Consider the following 20850-nt stretch of genomic DNA (forward strand, 5'->3'; position numbering starts at 1 on the left):
TCAAGTTGTAATATTGGACTTTGGGCAGTCACAGCATACCCTGTTGGGACCATATAAAGACAACTAGAGGTCATGTACTGAATCTGTTACTGTTTTGGAAAATACTGCAGTGTGCTCTTCCCTTACTAGAAAATTACAAGGTTATTCAGGCAGAGGTTTTGTTACCAGGGTTTCTGTGCCCATGTGTAACCATTTTATGTGACCTGGTATATATTAAAAAACATGAATTAAGGGCATATTTCATTGTATAAACCAACCATTTAGTTAATAGAGAACATGTTAACTTAAGTTAGCAAACAGTTATCCAAAACTCAGCTTGAATGTAGATAAAGACTATTGCAGACGGCTGTCTTATCGTCTGTTTACACATACTAGCACAATCTGTTGCAGTACAAACTCAAGACTAAGCTCATAGTAAATAAGAAGGCAATGAAATGCAAATTATGGTAATTGTTTCTAGAGAAAGCACCCTGTAGTGATCTGCCGGAAAATGCTATTGAGATGTATTCGAGTTCAGAGCCTCTTGACACAATAGATTTAACCTTTTCAACTATACAAGTCAAATACATTTCTTACAAAGATCATATTTTGCAAGTCCCCCAACCATGTGTGTAACCTTTGCCTTTCATAACTGTTCATATTGTGCAATCCCACCCTTAGTCAAGCAGTGCCAAGTGGGCTGAACCTAATAACAGTCGGAGTCTACCTACCATGCTAATTCGCTTTGTCTGTTGTTACGTACCAGAGAAATTCAGAAGCGGCTTGATCTGTGATGTGCTAACTTCAGATATTTGCTTTTCTCAGGTTCTGGAAAAACTTCCAAATGGCCAACCTTGAAATATTGTACTGAAAATAACATATGTCCAAGGCTTAATGGGTTACACAAGGTTTTTTTTCCCATTCTGTCACCTGATGGAGTTTTGGTTCCTTGCCCCTGTTGCCTTTTGGCTTTTGGCTTGCTTAGTTGGGGACAATAAATATTCAACAATAATTGATCTGCCTGCATTGACACCATTGTATGAGAACTGAACTAAGCTGGATGATGACATTACTTTTCTCCAGAGCGGCTCTATAGATAAATGAACTAAATTGTTGTTGTTGTTGTTGTTGTTGTTGTCGTTGTTGTCGTTGTCGTCGAACTAAGCTGGATGATGACATTACTTTTCTCCAAAGCGGCTCTATAGATAAATGAACTAAATTGTTGTTGTTGTTGTTGTTGTTGTTGTTGTTGTTGTTGTTGTCGTCGTCGTCGACAGAAGTGAACCATCACTGAATTTACTTAAGCTGGACTATGACACAATTTTCTTCTAAATCTGCTGAACAGCCGAAACAAACTTGCATTGTTTTCCTCTTATCACTGTAAAGCTTCTTTGAAGCAATCTGTATTGTAAAAAGCACTGAATAAATAAAAGTGAAGACTTGTTCACTGTCACATAACTGTAACACATTTTTAGCATTAATATTTTAATGATATCATAAAAATAAATATGTTTCTGAATTAGTTATATTCCAAGGACAACAGTAAGCTAACTATGTAGGTGACTCTGTGTCAACCAAATTTCAGAAACCTCCCATCTAAAAAAAAAATTCTGAAGAAAGACAAACATATACTGATGCCTAATAAGCCAAAATAGTAAATGCCATGGATTATTTTTTTGCTGAGTAATCCACTATTATGTAGCAACATTTCTTTGAGCCAAATTACAGGAGGGGGACAATAATTAAAGAAAGATGGCAGCCTCATTTTGTTTTTTTACACAGAGATTGGTAGGTCTATTAGTAAAATCTGCTGACTTTAACCACCCTTGTTGCATTACAGGTTAATGGCGACAGTTTGCATGACTGTAACCCAAGAAGTATTAAAGATATCTTATATTCAGGTTCTTAAGGTTCGTTTTGAAGGCCCTGTATGGCTCAATTTGAGAGATATGGGGATCTCAATGAGGCACCATGAATAAATTGATAAAGTGTACGAATGCCCCCGCATGCTATTTTTAAGGCATTTGAAATAAAAACAAATGCCTTAAATGTATTTTGGGATTAAAAAAAAAAAAAAAGCTGTTTTCATCATAAATATATTGTTTGAAAGTAAACCCATCCTTGCAGGATGAAACTACGGTTTTGATTAGCTGTTTCCTGGTTGGGTTCTTTGATTGAACAGAAGGTCCCTACCTCCCTGTTTTTCCTCTTGCTATTCTTTTCCCTCAAGGCTATATGGAAACTTGGATACATTACCAAACTATTCCTGTCATAATCTGACATCTCAAACATGATCTCCACCCTTCTTGCAAAACTAAAGATGTCCCTAGTTTTCTTCTTGTATTTCAGCATTTCTTAAAATGTAATGAATTTTAGCAGTGGCATTTTATCAGGTTGCATGTGGTTTAGTTTTTTGTGCGGCAAGTGAATTTGAATATAAAGAATTTTTGTTTAGAGACCGTTTAGGGAATAGTTCATGCAAAAATGAAAACTGTTTTACATACCCTCATGTCATTATAAACCTGTATGGAAATATTTTCATTATATCATGGAATATACAAAAAATATATTGGCTATAAATAAGTTATTTAATGGAAACTTGAATTACACTTTTGGTTAACTATTCTTTTAAGCACAATCAGGGAGTAAAATATCTATTTATTCATATATTATAGCTGGGGAAATGATCTCTATAGGCAGCAAGTTGTACTTGATAATTTCAAGAAGTTCTTTTTGTTCAGTGCTTAAACAATGGAGAATGTTTTGAACTTGCTCAAATTCATATGCCATTGAAGTATCAATTGCTTTTCTGAGTATTGGGCGAAGTACTATGTCCTTACATTGTGCGCCACATTTTGCTTAAATATGTTATAAAACCCATTGAGTCTCTGAGAAAGTTGTGTTTGTGCTTTCATTCACGCTACTTAATGCAGTTGTAACAGCAGGGGTCTGAGTCAGAGCTGTCCTGTCCTTGCCCTCTGAAACTGTAGGCTGGATTCAATAGTGTGCCGTCACTGTGTGTAGAAACATCTATAGTTGAAGAATGTAGGCGTCCAGAGTCCAGACCTTGCAGAGGTACAAACTCTTTATTATATTTATCCATCAGTTTATATCCTTTTAGCATGTTGTCCTCTGGGAAAATATGGGCAGGAGTGGGCATGTTGTTGGGCGAATGCAGCTGAGGTTGGTGTGATGTTTTTTTTTTTCTGTGCTGGTGTTATAATCGTTGTTTTATTCCATTAAGTAGTGCAGTTGTTAGTTGTCCCTCATAACTTGTGTTTTGTTGGGAATGTACATTCATTAAAGCGTTAAAAGGCAATAAAAGCTGTGCTGCTCACTTCCTGTGTACTTTACAAACTAGACCTCTTCAGGTGCTCTCTTGAGCGCAAACAAACAGCAAATTGTCACCCACGCAACTTTCCCAACTCCAGACTCACAGTCCGTCCCTCTCCCGGAAATGTCCCGCAGCTGTTTAGCAACTCAACCATCCAGATGGAGAGCATTCAGATTCCCTTTATCTCTCCATCACTGCCATATAATCACCACTTTCACAGAAGCTCCGCCCTCCATACATAGGCTCCAGGTGGAGTAAAAGAGGGGGAGGTGGTTGACACAAACCAAAGTTACGCTTCCTCATTGAAGAACAAGCAGTGCCTGTCTGTACCCGAGCACACTGTTGCAGGTGAGTAGCCCGGTCACACCAAGGGCAGAGATGAGATTGATTTCAGAGCTGCTTGTTATTACAGTTGCTAGATCAGGTGCAGATTAGTAAATCAGCAGTTAAATACGGTGCATAACTGTCTGCTGGTGACGTCCACTTGTAATCTACCTGCGGAGGTTGTTTATCCCACCCATAAATCCTTGAGGGAATATTGTCAATGTCACTAATATGCTGTAATTTGAGATTCTGTGTACTTGCAAACAGAATTGTTTACGGCCTTTGTATGCTCTGTGTGCTTCATGTAAAGAGTATGCTAAACATTTGGCTTGAAAGAACTAGATAGTGACGTGAACAACACACCTTGTGACTTTACTTTGTTAAACTAGTTATTTGTAGCTGATGTGGGCAGCTTCTTTCATCATTGCTGCCACGACATGTTTGTTTCCTGTTAGGTGAGGTCAATGCAAATGTACGTCATTCTGCCCCACCGCATGTTTTTTCCCTAAAAAAAAGGTTTTCTTTGAGTGCGCAGAGCCTGTGGTTGAAATCCCATTTTGTCTATTAAGACTTGTTCTAGTGCTATTTTGCCTAGTGACATGGCATAGTTTAGGATCTCTGCTCACAATATAGCGTAGTGCCCCTATTGTGTTGGTTAGGGCCAGACAGAGTTATTTGCCTACGCTGGCAGACTTTTCAAAAGCAAACTCTGGTTAGAGTTGATGGGGAAAATCCTGTAAATTCCATAGCTGACCTTATGTAGAGGCGTGTGTGTGCTCATCCTGAGGTCATGTCTTCCTCCCTCTGTTGATGTTTGTCTAATAATACGTTAACTCTTTCCCCGTCAGAAAGTAGCCAGTCACCGCCAGCATTTTTGATCATTTTCACAAAAGTTTCATGGCCCCCAGAATATTTTGTTGTATGAATATCTGAACATGCAATATGTCAAAAGAAAGAAGAGACCCTCTGCTTTCAAACGAACAAAACACATTTTACTCTAGTTTAATGCATTCCTTTTTTATCAACACTTGAATATGGGTGTTTCATAGAAAAGCAATATTGAGCGAAAAGCTCAAATCGCGTTTTTGTCAAAGACTACGTCCAATCGGATTCAGAACCACAGTCGGAGATTGAGTCCATCAAGAACACCCTCAAAGCTTCACTGTCCTAGCTAGGGCTGTGCTCAGAATATCGATACAACGATACATCGTCATGAACTCCTGACGATGCGCGTATCGATACAGCAGCTGCCGTACGATACTGTGCTTTTGAATGTAATCAACGCGACGCGAGCAGCAGTGCAAGACATTCAAAATGGAGAAGAGGTTTTCAGTTAATAAAAAAAATTGCAGCGCGCCTCACATCCATTAAATAGCAATACTCTTTGTGCTTTGTTGCTATTGATATAAAACAAAGTCTCAGATTTCAAATGACGTCCATTTTATTACAAATTTCAAAAACATAAACACCGCTTTGGCGCTGTGGCGTGAGATTGCTTTGGCGCAGCTCAGCTCTAGAGAAGCGGCCGCTAGCAGCGCACGTGAACGGATCTTCTCTTCCGCCTTAATACTTAATACCAGTTACAGCGCGAAATAAACATGAATGAACATCTGAACGTGTGTTAAAAGATAGAGTACAACTTACCGAAATCTGTATCATGTCACATGGAATCACTCGATCGCGTTAGTAAAACAGCTTGTAAATAGAGATCGCTAAGACATGTGACCAACTGGGCGGCAACGTCATCAGAACGCAAAGAATTATGGGTATGTTTGGCCCCTTTACATGGCCTGGCATAGCAGGCTAGTATTCTGGCATGAAAATAAAACAATTTTGAGGAAAAAACAAAATATAATCCTACAAAATGCAGCGGGCTAAAGAAAACCTTGTCGGACTATATCGCCTAAAACTAAATCCAAATGCAAAGACGAGATATGATGAGAAAATAAAGGGAATCAAAGGACTGGATCCTTACGAGCTGAGCGACTGGTCAAGGGATGTCAAACTGTTGCCCAACTTCCAGCACCCATATATATACAACTACATGATATTAAGTGTTATTAAGTGTTAGTGCGTACACACACAAAGTTTTCAGTAACTTCAAGTCACTGCAGCAGGCCCAGGTCTTTTTTACAGATGGATGAAGATTGTAAAAGTGGGTCAGAAAACTGTCGTCCGTTCAAAGGTATGCTAATGTTTTAAGCACCACACTCCTCGTTCTCTCTCATCTATCTCCATGCAGTCAGAATTCAACAAACCAGCGTGTGTTTGTGTGCGTGTGTGAGAGAGAGAGGCGTGGGCGCAATCGAACAGTGGAAACATAAAAACCATAAAAACATACTCCGCCATTCGTCGCCTTTTTTGTCACCTCTGAAACATGTCTTCTACTATTATTTTTCCACGCTGGAAAACGATAAAAGGATATCCCGTTCTTAAGCTTTATGCCACTTCTATCGTGAGAACGACTATTACAGTTTATAACACAGCAGGTAGACGCATCTTGAACACTGCGTTCTTCCCTCCATGCAAAGAAGTCTGGCGCCCGCGGCCAGCCCCGTTTGTGCCGCGGATTCCCAAAATGCTTTGCGTTCACCACTGGGAATACGTCATGATGACGACACATTAGCAATCTCTATAGTGTCATGTAACGTCACATTTACCTCAGAAAAAAACATATCTTGTGTCCATAAACTCGTAGGTCAGCTGGAAAAATTGACTCTAGAGAGGAGCATTTTGCTAAATATATGCACCATATTCCATATGCATTATAATATTTCATGTTCTTCAATATTTAATGCATGTTTGAATTAATCTGGCAAGTTTTTATGACAGCCACAATTTAAATGTTTATATTTTTTAAAAAATGGATTATGTAAACTTTTATTATAAAAAAACATCATGTAATTTAGTGCAATTTAAGTGTTTGTACAAATCAGTTCATTTTGACCTTTAATATTATAGTACAACTGACTCCCATAGTTTACAGCATTAGTTAAGAGATTTGTTTTCCCAAATTTGTTTTAGATTTTAGATTTATTGCGAGATTTGTTTTACATTCCAAAATTTGCCATATATTGTACCTGATATATATCCAAAATAATCAATATTGAACCAAGCCTTTCCAAAGTTTTTTTGTGACAATTTATTCATTTCATTTAACTCATAGTTTTTTTTAATGACAAAAACAAAATAGTTTTTCAGTTATCACAACTGTTCTAACACTGGTTATTCAATGAACAGATATTACTGTTACTAAACTCTGCTCAAAAGAAATTAAATTCCAAATTGATCAATATGGTGATGCGTATCGTATCGTGACATTGTTGGTGATACGCATGCCCTAGTCCTAGCTCGTTCCAGGTTGACGTTTCATTCGGTATCATTAAGCAGTTATTTTACATATGCATCTGCTTACATATGATATCGTTTGATATGCGTTTTGATCAGGAGATTCAGTACTCTTTCAGAAGTTGCATAATAATGCCCCCTACTGTATAACAGTAGAAACCCGGAGATCCAGAAATTTTACGTCAATGGCGAGGAAAGAGTTTTCAAAAACTGTTGTTTGCTGTTAGACTTCTTTGGAATTGACATTTTCTACCAACTAGTTCCATATTAGTTTTGTTTTAAGTAATTGTTTTGTTTGTTTAAACTAGAAATTAATACTTTGAATCAGCAAGGAAGCATTCAATTTTTCAAAAGTGACGTTACAAAAAATATATATATTTCAAATAAATGCTGTTCTTTTGAACTTTCTCTTCATCAAAGAATTCCGAAAAAAAGATGTCACATTTTAATTGATAAGAAATTAATTGAGCAGCAAGTCAGTATATTATAATGATTTTTGATTTTGTCACGTGACACTGAAGACTAATGGCTGCTGAATTTTTTTTAAACTGTAATATTTCACAATATTTACTGTATTTTATTCAAGCCATGGTGAGGAAAAAAAAGACTTATTTCAAAAGCATTAATAATCTCCCCAATCTCAAACTTTTGAATGGTATATACATTGAAACAAATGGTAGTAAAAATAAAGGTTTATATACACAACTATTTCACATTTTTAATATTTTTTTTACTGCTTCTGCAACTTCTACTACTACTACTACTACTACTACTACTACTACTACTACTACTACTACTACTAATAATAATAATAATAATATAAGCTAAAAATCAAGGTATAGTTCAACATGACAATTTTTGACATTTGTTATTGCAGTGTACAACCTTGATAAACAACATAATTCGCATTTTTAATTCATCCTCTCAATAATCGGCAACAGATCAAGCTAATTTGTTTGTGTTGTTTCTTCGCTCTTTGGGAATATTTACTTAATTAAGCTGAGCAAGTGGCCAATTTAGGTTTATGTTCAACTTCACAGTAACAAATTCTGCATTTTATCATTTAATGTGTTGGTAACAAAAAGATTACTTTTATTTTAATTGTAATATAAGCCCCTAGTTTCTCCCAAGCACCGTTGCTTTCATTTCAGCAGGGGTGCAAGAGGAAATATATCATAGCCTGTGTAGGGGGTTGATCTTCAAATATTGTCTTGGGTAATGGGAGACCCATTTGGAGTTTCAGAGGTTGAGAACCACTTCTAAAGAGATTGCTTTATATTAGCAGAAGCTTCATCATTTCTTACAAGGAAGTATTGTAAAAGTATGGTAATATCTTGCTGTTTTAATATATACATTTAGATAAATGATTGCCAAATTCATGTTGTGGTATTTACATTACACCAAGCCATTTAAAATGCCATATCCCCCAAAAATCTTGGCCACACGGTGGAAGTTTCTTCCTCCGCTTGGGGATGTACTGCCTGTGTTCTTTCTGCTGATGTGAATGTGGAACGAATGAGAGCTGAAGCGAACGTTCACCCATGCATCAGTACCTCAGCACACAATCAGCGCTGTATAATTGGTCCTGGCTTTCAAACACTCACTGGCCTCGTTTTCTGTTTATGGGGCATGCTGAGTCTGACAGCAGAAAGCTATAATTGTAGTGATGTAATCCATCTGAAGGTACAAAGGGGCCCATTCTCATCTGGCATCTCTCGAGGGAGTCGTTGGTACAGTGTTGCCATGGCAGAACCGCCTGGGAGTGCCCGGAAAGCCAATTTGCGATTTGAAATAATCAAATTATTATATAATATACTTTATGGCTCATAAAGAACATCTCTCGTGGTCATCCCGCTCTTTTCCCTCCATTTGTGCGGGGCTGTAATGACCCAGAGGAGAGCGATGACAGTGGGGGAGGGCGTGCGATTATGCATTCGGTGCCATTTCCTGCTGTGATTACTGGGGATGCTTGACCCTTCGCAGGCTGTTTGTGTTAACATGCAGCGCTCTGGTGCTCAGTGCATTACTTAACAGATCCTACAACCTCTAGAGGCCTGACCAAATGCTCTGCAGGCAGAGCAGGTTTGTAATATATTCCTGGATATAGGGCTAACAAAGGCTGAACGTGGCCTGCAGCATCAACAGTGAACGATCATATTACTGTCGCAAATGGGAGCTGCCGCTGAAGGCCCGGGTTGTGTTTCAGTGCTAGTGATTATCAGGGATACCGAACGATCAAGTCAAATGGCTTAAAAAGACATTCTGTCTGCTTAAAATTGTATATAAATAATATATGAATAATTAACATCTATAATGTCTGCACATAATGCCTTGTATTTGAAATGAATACAGGAGTGAGAGACGCAGTGGAGCATGACTACAGAATATTATACCAGTATATATTTAGATGAAGAAAGAGAAGAAAGGCTTTATATCTCATGTTTCAGTAGTACGTAACTAATTGCTGATCTGAGTCATTCAGTGTTGGGTTGTCAAGTGGCTCCCTCAGGCTCTTCCACTGCGTTGTACACTAGAGACATTTAGTTACCTGAGATCTGTGTCAATATCACAGGCCAGCTATCAGAGGGAATTGCATTATTTTTGTAGCAGTGGCAAATTCTCAAAAGGAAGGCCATCAGGTTTCTGTTTTGAGATGAATCATGCCACATCGTCTTAGTGATAGCTTTATTTGGATTTGTAAACTCGCTGGAAATTGGTGGTGATTTTATGTTGAGGGCTCCTTGTAATATAGTTCCAATAAGTTATGTTAACAAGATTCAAAATTGCAATCAAATTTATTGGGGAATAATGGCACGTGTCAAATTGTATTTTTACTTTATTTTGTGTTCTATTTTTGGGCCAGTGAATCAAACTCAAAATAAAAAGTGTAGGGAGACTAGGGTCTGCAGGAAGTTAACTGACAATCTAACACCCCTTCTTTTTGCTGCACACTGCTTCGTCTTTTTTTTCCCATTTTATGAAGGGTGACAAATCAAGCATTCTGCGTTAGTTCAGGCAGGCCACGTAGTCAAGCTCCGCTATCAGCTGATTGGAAAAATTCCAACCCCGCCCATATCAGGTGATCCGATTCCTATGCACTCAATTGGCAACTCTCAAACAGGACGCCTTACTTATGCGTAGCTTGTTTTCAATCTGCCTGCTGGCTGCTTCTGCTGCATGCTGCTTTGCAACCCACCGCCACCCCAGCTCCTCCTTAAACTGTTAACTTAATCAATGTCATTCTGTTGTCATTGATGCATACTCTGTTCTAAATGGGGGATTTCTCTGCCCTCCCAGTTAAAAAAATGTGAGGCTGTCCCCAGAATCTGCTGCTGTTCCCCGTCTTGGCTTTTCATGAAGCTCATGAAAAGGATGGGGAATTTAGATCAGAGCCTTAAAATGGAAATGGAAATTTTTGCAAAATATGCCAATAAAAAGTTGACTAAAAGTTTTGTCTATGGTGTTTTTGACTTAAGTGGACCTGACTGAACCAGAGTTAGGATGCGGTACAGTGTTGAAGTGTCAACCAGATTGTTGCTGGTGCTGGATTATCGTATGTGGATTATTTGATTTTTTTCATCAATACGGGTATATTGCGAATTTGCGAAACCTCTAGTCATAATACAAGCCTATCACTGGCCTACATTTCACAGAAATCCATTTTGCAAGAATGTCACTCGGAAGACAGAACTTGTTTTTGTGTGCTCTTATATTAAGGAAATACTGCTAGAGAATGTATTTCAGTTATTAAAAGTAAAGCTTCTCACACTTTCTGCCTTCCCAGTGTCCCACCGTCAGCATGTCCTCAGAAGCGTCATCTCCTGTGAAGTCCACCACCCCTCCTCTGTCCCCACTGTCGCCGATCTCTCCGGTGTCCCCCAGCTCTCTGCGTCTGCCTACCTGCCGCCACAGAGACCGGTCCCCCTCCCCCATGAGGAGCTACCTGATTCCCAGCCCCCTGCCCACCCGCCGCAACCGCACCTGCTCAGCGTGAGTACAGCAGCACGTCATCTACAGAACCATCCACTGTTATAACCCATCAATGTATCTATATCAGCCATCGGGGAAGTACAATCCTGCTCCTGGAGGGCCGTTGTCCTGCGGAGTTTAGCTCCTCCAACCCCAATGAAATGCACCTGAACCAGCTTATCAAGGTCTTACTAGGCATACTAGAAACTTCCAGGCAGGTGTGTTGAGGCAAGTTGGAGCTAAACTCTACAGCAGGGTTCCTCAAACTCTGTCCTGGAGGGCCACTGTCCTGCAGAGTTTAGCTCCAACCCTAATTAAACACACCTTCCTGTGATTTTCTAGTGGTCCTGGTTACCTTGATTAGCTTGCTCAGGTGTGTTTGATCAGGGTTGGAGCTAAACTCCGCAGGACAGTGGCCCTCCAGGACCAAGTTTGAGGAACCCTGCTCTGCAGGGCATTGGCCCTCCAGGACTGAGTCGGGACACCCAGTACTAATAATATTTTTGTCCCTCTACCCCGACAGTGCAGCTCGTGCAGCTGAGGGGCCGGTCTTCAGTGGGGTCTGCAAGTGCTTTTCACGTTCCAAAGGACATGGTTTCATCACGCCATCAGACGGAGGCAATGACATCTTTGTGCACATATCTGAGTGAGTTCACTGGGCAAACATCTTCTGTCTTCAACAAGATTTCATGCTCCTATGTCAAAGCCAACACACATTCCACCACAAACCCAGTTAAATCGGAATCACAACACCTTGATTATCAGTGACGCAGATCCAAACACAAATCATCTTTAATATGCAGACCAAATTTGTTGAACTGATCATGAAGGAGGCGCAGCTGGGAATAGAAACTTGTGGAGTGCGTGTGAAAGGTTTTGGGTTTAGGGCTAAGTTAAATACTTGAATGTGAGAGATAAGGGCGCTAGACTGGCTTTTTTCAGATGAAGTGTGTTTGACCAGTGGAAAAACGGATAGCCTTGCCAGCTGCCCGTTGTGTATTCAGTATATCAAATTATTTTATGATTCATGATTCAAGGAGCGTTTGCACCCTTTTGTAATTTGCTCATTCTCTGGACTTGATAGTTTAATGTTCTTTAACTACATAAAATTACATTGGCAGTTAACTTAAAAATGATGCATATACAGTGAGGAAAATAAGTATTTGAAAACCCTGCTATTTTGCAAGTTCTCCAACTTGGAAATCTTGGAGGGGTCTGAAATTGTCATCGTAGGTGCATGTCCACTGTGAGAGACATAATCAAAAAAAAAATCCAGAAATCACAATATATGATTTTTTTAACTATTTATTTGTATGATACAGCTGCAAATAAGTATTTGAACACCTGTGTATCAGCTAGAATTCTGACCCTCAAAGACCTGTTAGTCTGCCTTTAAAATGTCCACCTCCACTCCATTTATTATCCTAAATATATATATAATATATATATTATATTATATAACTGGGATTATATATATATATATATATATATAAATATATATAAGGATTATTAGGAACACCTGTTCAATTTCTCATTAATGCAATTATCTAATCAACCAATCACATGGCAGTTGCTTCAATGCATTTAGGGGTGTGGTCCTGGTCAAGACAATCTCCTGAACTCCAAACTGAATGTCAGAATGGGAAAGAAAGGTGATTTAAGCAATTTTGAGCGTGGCATGGTTGTTGGTGCCAGACGGGCCGGTCTGAGTATTTCACAATCTGCTCAGTTGCTGGGATTTTCATGCACAACCATTTCTAGGGTTTACAAAGAATGGTGTGAAAAGGGAACTACATCCAGTATGCGGCAGTCCTGTGGGCGAAAATGCCTTGTTGATGCTAAAGGTCAGAGGAGAATGAGCCAACTGATTCAAGCTGATAGAAGAGCAACTTTGACTGAAATAACCACTCGTTACAACCGAGGTATGCAGCAAAGTATTTGTGAAGCCACAACACGCACAACCTTGAGGCGGATGGGCTACAACAGCAGAAGACCCCACCGGGTACCACTCATCTCCACTACAAATAGGAAAAAGAGGCTACAATTTGCACAAGTTCACCAAAATTGGACCGTTGGAAAAATGTTGCCTGGTCTGATGAGTCTCGATTTCTGTTGAGACATTCAGATGGTAGAGTCAGAATTTCGCGTAAACAGAATGAGAACATTGATCCATCATGCCTTGTTACCACTGTGCAGGCTGGTGGTGGTGGTGTGATAGTGTGGGGGATGTTTTCTTGGCACACTTTAGGCCCCTTAGTGCCAATTGGGCATCGTTTAAATGCCACGGCCTACCGAGCATTGTTTCTTTCCATCTGAAAAGCACAGTGTTTTCCATATGATGCAATTTTTAAACGCATGCCTTTGTCTAAATTCAGTAAGCACACGTGTTTTGCTGATGACCTCCATTCTTCCAACAGCATCGAGGGTGAATATGTGCCTGTGGAAGGAGATGAAGTTAGCTACAAGATCTGCTCTCTTCCACCCAAACACGAGAAGATCCAGGCCGTTGAGGTGACCATCACTCATTTAGCACCAGGCACGAAGCATGAGACCTGGTCAGGAGCGGTGTTCGAATCATGAGGTCCTGGAGAAGAGCAGCTCTCTGACTCTGTATGGTTCAATAGTGATGTTGGAAAGGGTTTCTTTTCTGGAGGTTTGGGGGGTGGGGGGAAGGGAACAGGGCTTAATGAATGAATGCCTTTAAGAGCTGTGACATGACAGCACAAATCAAAGAAAAAATCTTGCATCTTTTTTTTCTTTATTTGGTTTCAGGAAGGGAGTTTGTTTAAAATGATCTTGATTTATTTGGTTTGTGTTCAATTATGTGGCATGAACCGCAGTCAGTTATGCTTGCATTAATCATCTGTGAATTTCTGGTTGATTTGATTTACGCTTAAGAACTGATTGCACACTCTTAACAGGAAGCCTTAACGCATATCTAGTATGTAGATTTCCCTTTTTTTATTCACTGAAAAAAAAAAAACATGTTCACTGTGTATGTGTACATTTATTGTGAAAATATATCATTTTGATCATTTCTCATGTGCATGTGTGTTTCTTGGTCATTTTGCTTCAACGACAGGCAAGAATAAAAAAATATTCAAATTGTCAGATTTATTATAACAGATTTATTTTATAACTTCCTCAGACAATATTAAGGTTTCATGTAGAAATTACCTCCTTTCTAATTTTACTACATATAACAGGGTAAACCATTTGCCGTTTTTTGTCATTGTTAGTATAGGTATCAATAATACACGTTTCTCCATTAAATTCTGACTGCCAAGTACAAACAGATATAGATAGCTATTACATCTCGAATTGCTCCTGCCGCCTGTCCACAACATTTAAAAGGGATACAAAACTACATTTCTACATTACACTGACATGGGACACAACATCACGAAGGAATAACACTTTGTTAGAGATGTGATTTTATACATATTTATATTTGATGAGTAAATGTCAGTAAAATAAGGAACTTGATTCTGGTGTGGCTGTAAACAACGTGAAAACGTGGTTAGTCTTCACTAATTAAGCTTATACAATGAGCACTTCATAATCTCACTACATTAAGCACATACTGGGGTTTAAGTATTTACAGTTTTTCTCAGTTGCTTTGGTACATTTCTCGATTCATCATCCTCGACATTTGCAAAACAGTAAGTGCATTTCTCAAAACAATTTATACAAATAGCAAAACTGGATTACCTGTAAAAGCCAGTCTCTTGCTCATAATCCTTAATTTATCTCTCAAAAGTAAATATCTGTGTCAATGAACATGTCAGTGCCATCAGAATGACAAGTCCTTGTGTCATTGTGTACGGATAAGACAGTCAAATTGCTTAGTCATGTTGTCAATATAACAGTGTACTCTGGAGGGATGTTCTGATGTAAACTATGGCTAAAGTTTCGGTGATAATTATTTTAAATTGTAGGTTACATCTTAGTGTATGTGGGAGTTTGAGTGCAAGAGACTGGACAAGATTCACATTTACGCTTTTACTGTTTGTACTGTATATTTGTTGACAGACCATGTCATTGTGATACAGAAAGGAAAAGACAGCACTGCATAGCACAAAGAAGAAAGAAAAGTAGAAATGTGAACACAGTGCAGTCGTCCTACACCTCCTGACGCTCCTGTCTATTGGGCCACAAATTCTCATCCACATCACAATGAATATCTTTAAGAAAAAAGTCTAATGGAAATGTTTAGAAATATGCTTGACATATGACAACTAGTTCTACCATTTTGCATGTAAAGATTTATGCTATGAACTAATGCCTAAACGTTGTGGGGGGTCAGACTATTCAACAGAGACCCATTATTATACATTTTGATCAACATGACATAAGCAATTGATAATGTAGGGAACAGCAGAGAATTGGACAAAATCCTTTGCAACTTGTTCAAAGAAATGAGAAACTGCTTTTTTTTGGTGTGCACAAGTGACACGATGTGAAGATTGAACAGGTAGTTTTGAGAATTTCAATTCTGATCTGAGAAATGTACCAAAGCGACTGAGAAAAACTGTAAAAAGGAAAGGACGATTGAAACAAACCAAGCTGAAGGGATGTTCAGTCTTTCAGTTAGGAGAAACTGGAACAGGAGAATCACCCCAAAGATGATAAACATTTACAGACTGTAATAGCCATTAAGTGAAGATGACCTTGTAGATGTTATCTAGCGGAACCACATACCTTTTCTTACATGGCCTGTAATGTGAAACATGAGGGGATCATGCTCACCTGAGCAGAGGATTGACGCTAAGTTGAACAGCCCCAAGCTTGTGCTTTTAAAACATGCTTCTTGGCGGATTTCTATTGTTAGATCAGGTAGATGTTTGGCTGTGAAAATACAAATTCATTATCGTCAATTATGAAATCTTGCAGTCCTGTAGCAAATATCAGCCCTCACCAGGTTGTGCTTTGAATGTTTTGTGCTGGCAACATTCTGTTCATATCTCACCGCTTCGCATCACAATAAAGACAGTGGCTCTTTATGATTGAGGAATAACACAGTAAAGCAGCCACCTCAATAAAGGGACTTTCTGATTGATTGAAGGATACTGGCTCAATAGACGTCGTGTTAAAACAGGACTAGAGGCTCTACAGTTCTCAGCACCTTCTCACTTTTTCCAGCTTTCAATCGGCTCTCTCCAGCACCTCAAGATGCAATCAGCCCAACAATGCTTCCACGACTTGTCTTTCACGCATGCTTTTAATTCAGAGAGGACCGTAATATTCAGGTGCTCTGTAAATTCATCATGCAAAATTACAAATTAGACATATCCAGTGCATCCATTTCTTTATAGATACTAAAATAGTTATATTTTATCTTCATAAATGATATAAGACAGTAGTAGCTACTTTCATATAGTTTTAGTGCCATACACATCTTTTCATGTTAACTTCCAAATGCTCAGACCTGGACTCTTTATTTGACATGAAAAAGGGTTATAAGAAATATTGCAATTAGAAATCTTGTACTATCTCTGAGGTCGCTATATTGCTTTATTTAACTGACTTTCAACAGAAGGACTTTTTGTTTGTGAAACTCTCTGGTCCTGAATGACCTTACAGTTCACAAGTTGCGACATCAGCAAGAGAGATTTTTTTAAATATATAATTTGAGTGAATGACCCTGAATTGGGGGCATTACCGCTGGGATAATTCTTGTATAATCCTTCATATCTTCAAATGTCCACCCTTAGTAAAAAAAAAAAAAACGAAAAGAGAAATATGGTAGCAGGGCAAAATCTGAAAATCTGCATCAGCTAAATAAAAAGAGATAGAAAACAGATTTCTGTCCTTCTTATTTAGACATGTCAGGAAGAGAGCGGACGGAAAGAGAGAGACTGTGACCAATTAATTGTGACAGGCTGGTATAAACCCTTGACTGGGCTTGGACCCTAAGTGTTTCATAATCATGGCCGACCTGGCAACCAAAACTCTATTTATGCTCGGCCAGAACGTCGTTCAGGATGTTCAGGAGCTGATGGACATGGTACTCCTTGAAGACCAGAGCGGGACGGAAACGGATGGACTTTTCTCCACAGGAACCCAAAAACACACCTGGTGAGATAAACAGAAAATTTTTATTTTAGAGAACATACAGCCTCTGCATCTCGAGTGGACAGGGTCTAAAATTAATTAACACTATTTGTTACTACTATTAAAGGAATAGTCACCCAAAAATGAAAATTCTGTCATAATTTACTCACCCTCAAGTTGTTCTAAACCTGTATGAGTTTCTTTGTTCTGCTGAACACAAAAGAAGATAGATAACCAAGCAGATAGAGCAACCATTGACTACCATAGTATTTTTTTCCCCTACTATGTTAGTCAATGGTTGCTCTATCTGATTGGTTACAAACATTCTTCAAAATATTTTATTTTGTGTTCAGCAGAACAAAGAATCTCATACAGGTTTGGAACAACTTGAGGGTGAGTAAATAATGACAGAATTTTCATTTTTGGGTGAACTATCCATTTAATATAATATTATTACTATACTACTAATATCATTCTTGCATAATATCATACCTGACAATGACCTGAGCTTTGTCACTAGCTATGTTTCCAGCCCTAATGTAACTTAACCTAAAGTATCTGTAATAAAAATGTAAGTTGCTGCAATCGAGGAAGGACCTGTGACTTTTTTCCCTACATCGTAAATTAAATTGCGTTTCAGAGCGCACAGATAAAAAGCAATAACCAACCCACTTGTCCTAAGAACAAAAAACATTTATCATAAAATTAGTTTCTTTTAATTCTCTCAGCAAAGAACCGATGGTGTAGGCGGCCACAGCTTACCTTTGTTCCTGGCTTTTATCATGATACTGTTGCGTGTGGCATCATCGCAGGCGTCTATGGCACAGAATGTTCCCTGGCCACGGGCGCTACTCAGGATATGAGGGTACTGGGTCTACGTGAAGAAAATCAGCGAGACATTAAAACAAATGCACAGCTCACGATGTGGAAAGAATCATAAATCCACAGCTTCAAAACAAACACTCATTACGCCGCTAAGATCGATTACAGGCTCAGATTCTCTATCCGGAAGCAAGAGTTATGAGGCCGGCCCTCAGATGAACAATGAATGTCATGATGGAACCATTAACGTTTTTAAAGCCTCTCATGATGAGCTGTGGCATCTGTGAGGAATCAGGCATGTAAGGATAAAAATGAAGATGACTATACCTGCAGTGCGTAAAGGCCCTGCATAAGAGTCTTCCCTGAGCGTACCACCTCTTCCAGAAGGTTCTCTCTTCTAATCACATTAAGCACCTCTGATAAGAACAGATTCTTCGAGGGGTCTCCCATCCAGGTGTTGAAGATTCTATAGGGCTGAGGTGCACACAGTCATGTCAGTTTAAAAATTCTTTAAAAGACATCATGAAACCAAAAATGTTACTAATGTCTGTTAGCTTTGAGGTCTTTCATAGGCAAATATACTGTAAAAAGAAAATAAAAATTCCCCATGGAAATAGACCAAAAAGGCTATTGGCTATTTTAATAGAAGGGACAGACCCTTCACAATGTCCTGCCTCAACTTCTGGTTTTAATGTAATTTCATGTTTTTTTTTTAAATCACACCGTTTTAAATTTCAGGCTTTCCGTGTTATCACTGCTATATGGTAGGGGGCGTGTAAAGAAGCAGAAACAAGCGATAGCAAATGTATGCTGATGCATATGTAAAATAACAAGATCATCAACATTAAACATCATATAAGTCAAAATAGCCTAATGTTGCTGAATGAAATCTCGACCCAGGACGAGCTACAGCATACAAAGTACAAGCTTTGAGGGTGTTATGCAAGCTATGTTTTAATCATCCGATCTGGACATAGTCTTTAACAAAAACGTGATTTTCTCAGCTTTTAGCTCAAATTGTTATTAAAAAAAGAATGCATTAAACTAGAATAATTTTTTATTTCTTATAAAGCAGAGGCTCTGTTCTTTCTTTCGATAAAAATATATTAATTCAGAAAACAAAATATTCTGGGGTCCATTAACATTTTATGATGATCAACAATACTGACGGTGGCTGGCAACTTAAAGAGTTAGTTCACCCAAAAATGAAATTCTGTCATTAATTACTTACCCTCATGTCGTTCGACACCCGTAAGACCTCCGTTCATCTTCAGAACACAAATGAAGATATTTTGGTTGAAATCTGATGGCTCTGAAAGGCCTCCATTGGCACAATGCACGGTTCACTCTCAAGACCCTTAAAAGGTACTAAAGACGTCGTTACAAAGTCCATCTCACTACAGTGGTTCTATAATAACTTTATGAATCGGCGAGAATAGTTTCTGTGCGCAAAAAAACCCTAAATAACGACTTATATAGTGATGACAATTTCAAAACACGGAATCATGAAGCTTCGAAGCGTTGTGAATCAGTGAGTCGAATCATGATTCGGATCGTGTGTCAAACCGCCAAACTGCTGAAATTTGGCGATCCAAACTGCTGATTCCGAATTTGTGTTCCGAAGATCAACAGGGGTAAGTAATTAATGACAGAATTTTCATTTTTGGGTGAACTAACCCTTTAAAAAAAAAAAAAAAACTCTGGCAGGGAAAGTATTAATAATAATAATAATAATAATAATAATAATAATAATACAAATAATAATAAATGTATTAATAAAAATTATTAATACTGTTATAATAATTTTTTATTATTATTGTAATAATAACAACAACAATTACTATTATATTATAGTTTATATGTAGATACATATTTTGTAATGTATTAGTTTAAATGTTTGTTTATGTTCATATATTTTTACATATGTAGCACTGTGGTCCTGTGAGACATTTCATTCCTTTGTATGTCCACATATAGTGACAATAAAGCTCACTTGAACTTATTTTTCCTAATAAATAAGAAATTACCATCACTATTTTATGTTTTATTAATGTATACCACTACTAATAATAATAGTTATAATAATATATTCACTGAAAGTCCAGTTAAAACCTAGTGTGTAATTTACAACGTTTGTTTAGAAGGTATTTAATTCAATCAGCTGTTATTTATATAATTTAGCCTTTCTAGCCATTTAATTAAATGTAGTCCAAGTTTATGCGGCTTAGAATGTATATAAAACTGCACCATTGGAGGTCACTTTACAGAAAGAAACAGTAGGGGGCATGATTGTTCAGTTCCATCAGCTATGAACCTCATCCAAGGACACGCAATCATTTTAGAACAAGATTGTGAAACTGACTCGACAATCATCTGGTTCTAAAACACATTATAAAGCCATTCATTAACGATTAACAAAAACGATAAAGCAGCCAATTGGGAACAATTACAGGGAATGGGATTGACAATTTTTCATGAGGGGACATCTGGGGAAACGATGACAGCTCTTACTTTGTCTGCTTGCAGTTCATCCCGGTGGTAGTATCCTCCTGTCAGCATCTTCTTGCTGAAGGAAACAATATCAGCAGGGTCATCCAAACCCCAATGCTCATGGGCCCAGAACTTGCCTGTTGCTCCTCCACCTGTCTGCACCTCATCCACGTGGAAAGCACAGCCATGCTGAAAGATCCAGACACAAATAAGCATCTGTCATCTTGTCAGTCTGCATAAAACTGCATACAACACCCACTGCGCTCCACTTGTTGTGAACACTTCTACCTGAGTTTTTCAGGGAGAGCGCGGACATCACCACAATTACTTAAAGGGCCTCTTTTCTCTGCATAAAGCAGCCTTATTAAATCATTCCCTTTTGTCTTCTGCCTTATCTCGTTCAAAAGGACTCAATTTAGAGCAGATAAAAGAACTTTGTGCAGAGTCGTGAGTGTCTTTTATATTAGAGAGTTCAAAGCGTCTCATTTTAGCCATTTATAACTGGAGTGTCAATCTGAAACGACTTCAAA

At 38.4% G+C, this 20850-nt stretch overlaps 2 protein-coding genes across 6 annotated transcripts in view; one reads left to right on the top strand and one right to left on the bottom strand.

Moving 5' to 3' along the window:
- carhsp1 (calcium regulated heat stable protein 1) overlaps positions 1 to 13991 on the top strand; it is a 35315-nt gene extending 21324 nt beyond the window's left edge. The window contains exons 2-4 of the mRNA XM_079821716.1: positions 10770 to 10975; positions 11478 to 11600; positions 13372 to 13991. Of these exons, the coding sequence (XP_079677842.1) occupies positions 10785 to 10975; positions 11478 to 11600; positions 13372 to 13534 (477 nt within the window). The 5' untranslated portion in view covers positions 10770 to 10784 and the 3' untranslated portion in view covers positions 13535 to 13991. The remainder of the gene's footprint in view (positions 1 to 10769; positions 10976 to 11477; positions 11601 to 13371) is intronic.
- abat (4-aminobutyrate aminotransferase) overlaps positions 13895 to 20850 on the bottom strand; it is a 29273-nt gene continuing 22317 nt past the window's right edge. The window contains exons 13-17 of one of the 5 annotated variants that reach the window (XR_013816886.1): positions 20342 to 20509; positions 18158 to 18304; positions 17771 to 17882; positions 15883 to 17029; positions 14056 to 14571 (exon numbers count right to left, since the gene is read on the bottom strand). Coding sequence is in view for 1 of the 5 variants with exons in the window: in XM_079821691.1 (XP_079677817.1) it covers positions 16908 to 17029; positions 17771 to 17882; positions 18158 to 18304; positions 20342 to 20509 (549 nt within the window). In the remaining 4 variants the exon portion in view is untranslated. Of the gene's footprint in view, positions 17030 to 17770; positions 17883 to 18157; positions 18305 to 20341; positions 20510 to 20850 lie in introns of all 5 variants that reach the window. The other 4 variants (XR_013816887.1, XR_013816888.1, XR_013816889.1 and 1 more) reach the window with 4 other exon arrangements.

The sequence above is a fragment of the Gobio gobio genome, assembly GCF_949357685.1.
Source record: "Gobio gobio genome assembly, chromosome: 1".
Taxonomy (NCBI): Eukaryota; Metazoa; Chordata; class Actinopteri; order Cypriniformes; family Gobionidae; genus Gobio; species Gobio gobio.